The 775-nt window shown below is 39.6% G+C and overlaps 1 protein-coding gene across 1 annotated transcript in view; it reads right to left on the bottom strand.

The window, feature by feature from the left end:
- The window catches only part of FKBP15 (FK506 binding protein 15, 133kDa), a 69,422-nt gene that overhangs the window by 30,392 nt on the left and 38,255 nt on the right, over positions 1-775 (bottom strand). The window contains exon 19 of the mRNA XM_008568751.1: positions 230-332. Coding sequence (XP_008566973.1) covers positions 230-332 — 103 coding nt within the window. The remainder of the gene's footprint in view (positions 1-229; positions 333-775) is intronic.

The following is a 775-nucleotide window of genomic DNA, read 5'->3' as shown; positions in this document are numbered from 1 at the left end:
ATTCTTACCTTAATCAAATTACTAAGATCAGTGATTGTTTTGGGGTCAACTTATTGCAAAGCGTATAATAAAACAGAAATGTGGATGATAGATATATGAAAACCTGTTGGGAAATTTCTAGTTCTTTTCCCGGGGATGGCAAAAAAGCTGATTGGTAAGTACATATACAGGACCGCTCCTTAGCTCTATACAGCCTGTCCTGGGCTTTTTATCTCTCTAGTTATTTTACCTTCTCTTGTTCAGCATGCAATACTCTTGCCTGTGTGTTTTCTGTGGCTGTCTGGAGTGAATTGTTCCTCTTCTCCATTATCAGGTTACTCTGTTCGACATACCTGTGAAAGAAATAGAAAACATTTATCAAGTATAGAATACATGCCAGGCACAACCCAATGTCCATTCAGTCCTTGCAACATCGCTATATACCTTCATCAAAAATAATCTGAAAGCATTTTGTTTTTCTTAGCTCTGTAGTAATCAAGTTTGGAGGCAGGAACCTAGGCCAGAGATGAACTGCTCTGTATAAAGAGGAGAGGAATTCGAAGTTTGTGTGGTAATGAGGGAGGAAAGAGACAGGAATAAGAAGGCTGCAAAAAGGGGGAGAGAAGAAAAGAAAGCCACTTTCCCAACCCCACCATGTGGAAGACAAGACACTCGAGAAGAGGAATACAGGAGAATGATTTTTTTAGGCAAAATGCTGTGCTGTGACATGTTCCGCTGATCCTCCAAATCTTCAGAAGGATCAACAAAAATTGAAAAATGCTTGGGTTTTATAGGG

This window comes from Galeopterus variegatus, unplaced genomic scaffold (genome assembly GCF_000696425.1).
Source record: "Galeopterus variegatus unplaced genomic scaffold, G_variegatus-3.0.2 Scaffold437, whole genome shotgun sequence".
Lineage (NCBI taxonomy): Eukaryota > Metazoa > Chordata > Mammalia > Dermoptera > Cynocephalidae > Galeopterus > Galeopterus variegatus.
This window is presented reverse-complemented; position numbering and strand designations above follow the sequence as displayed.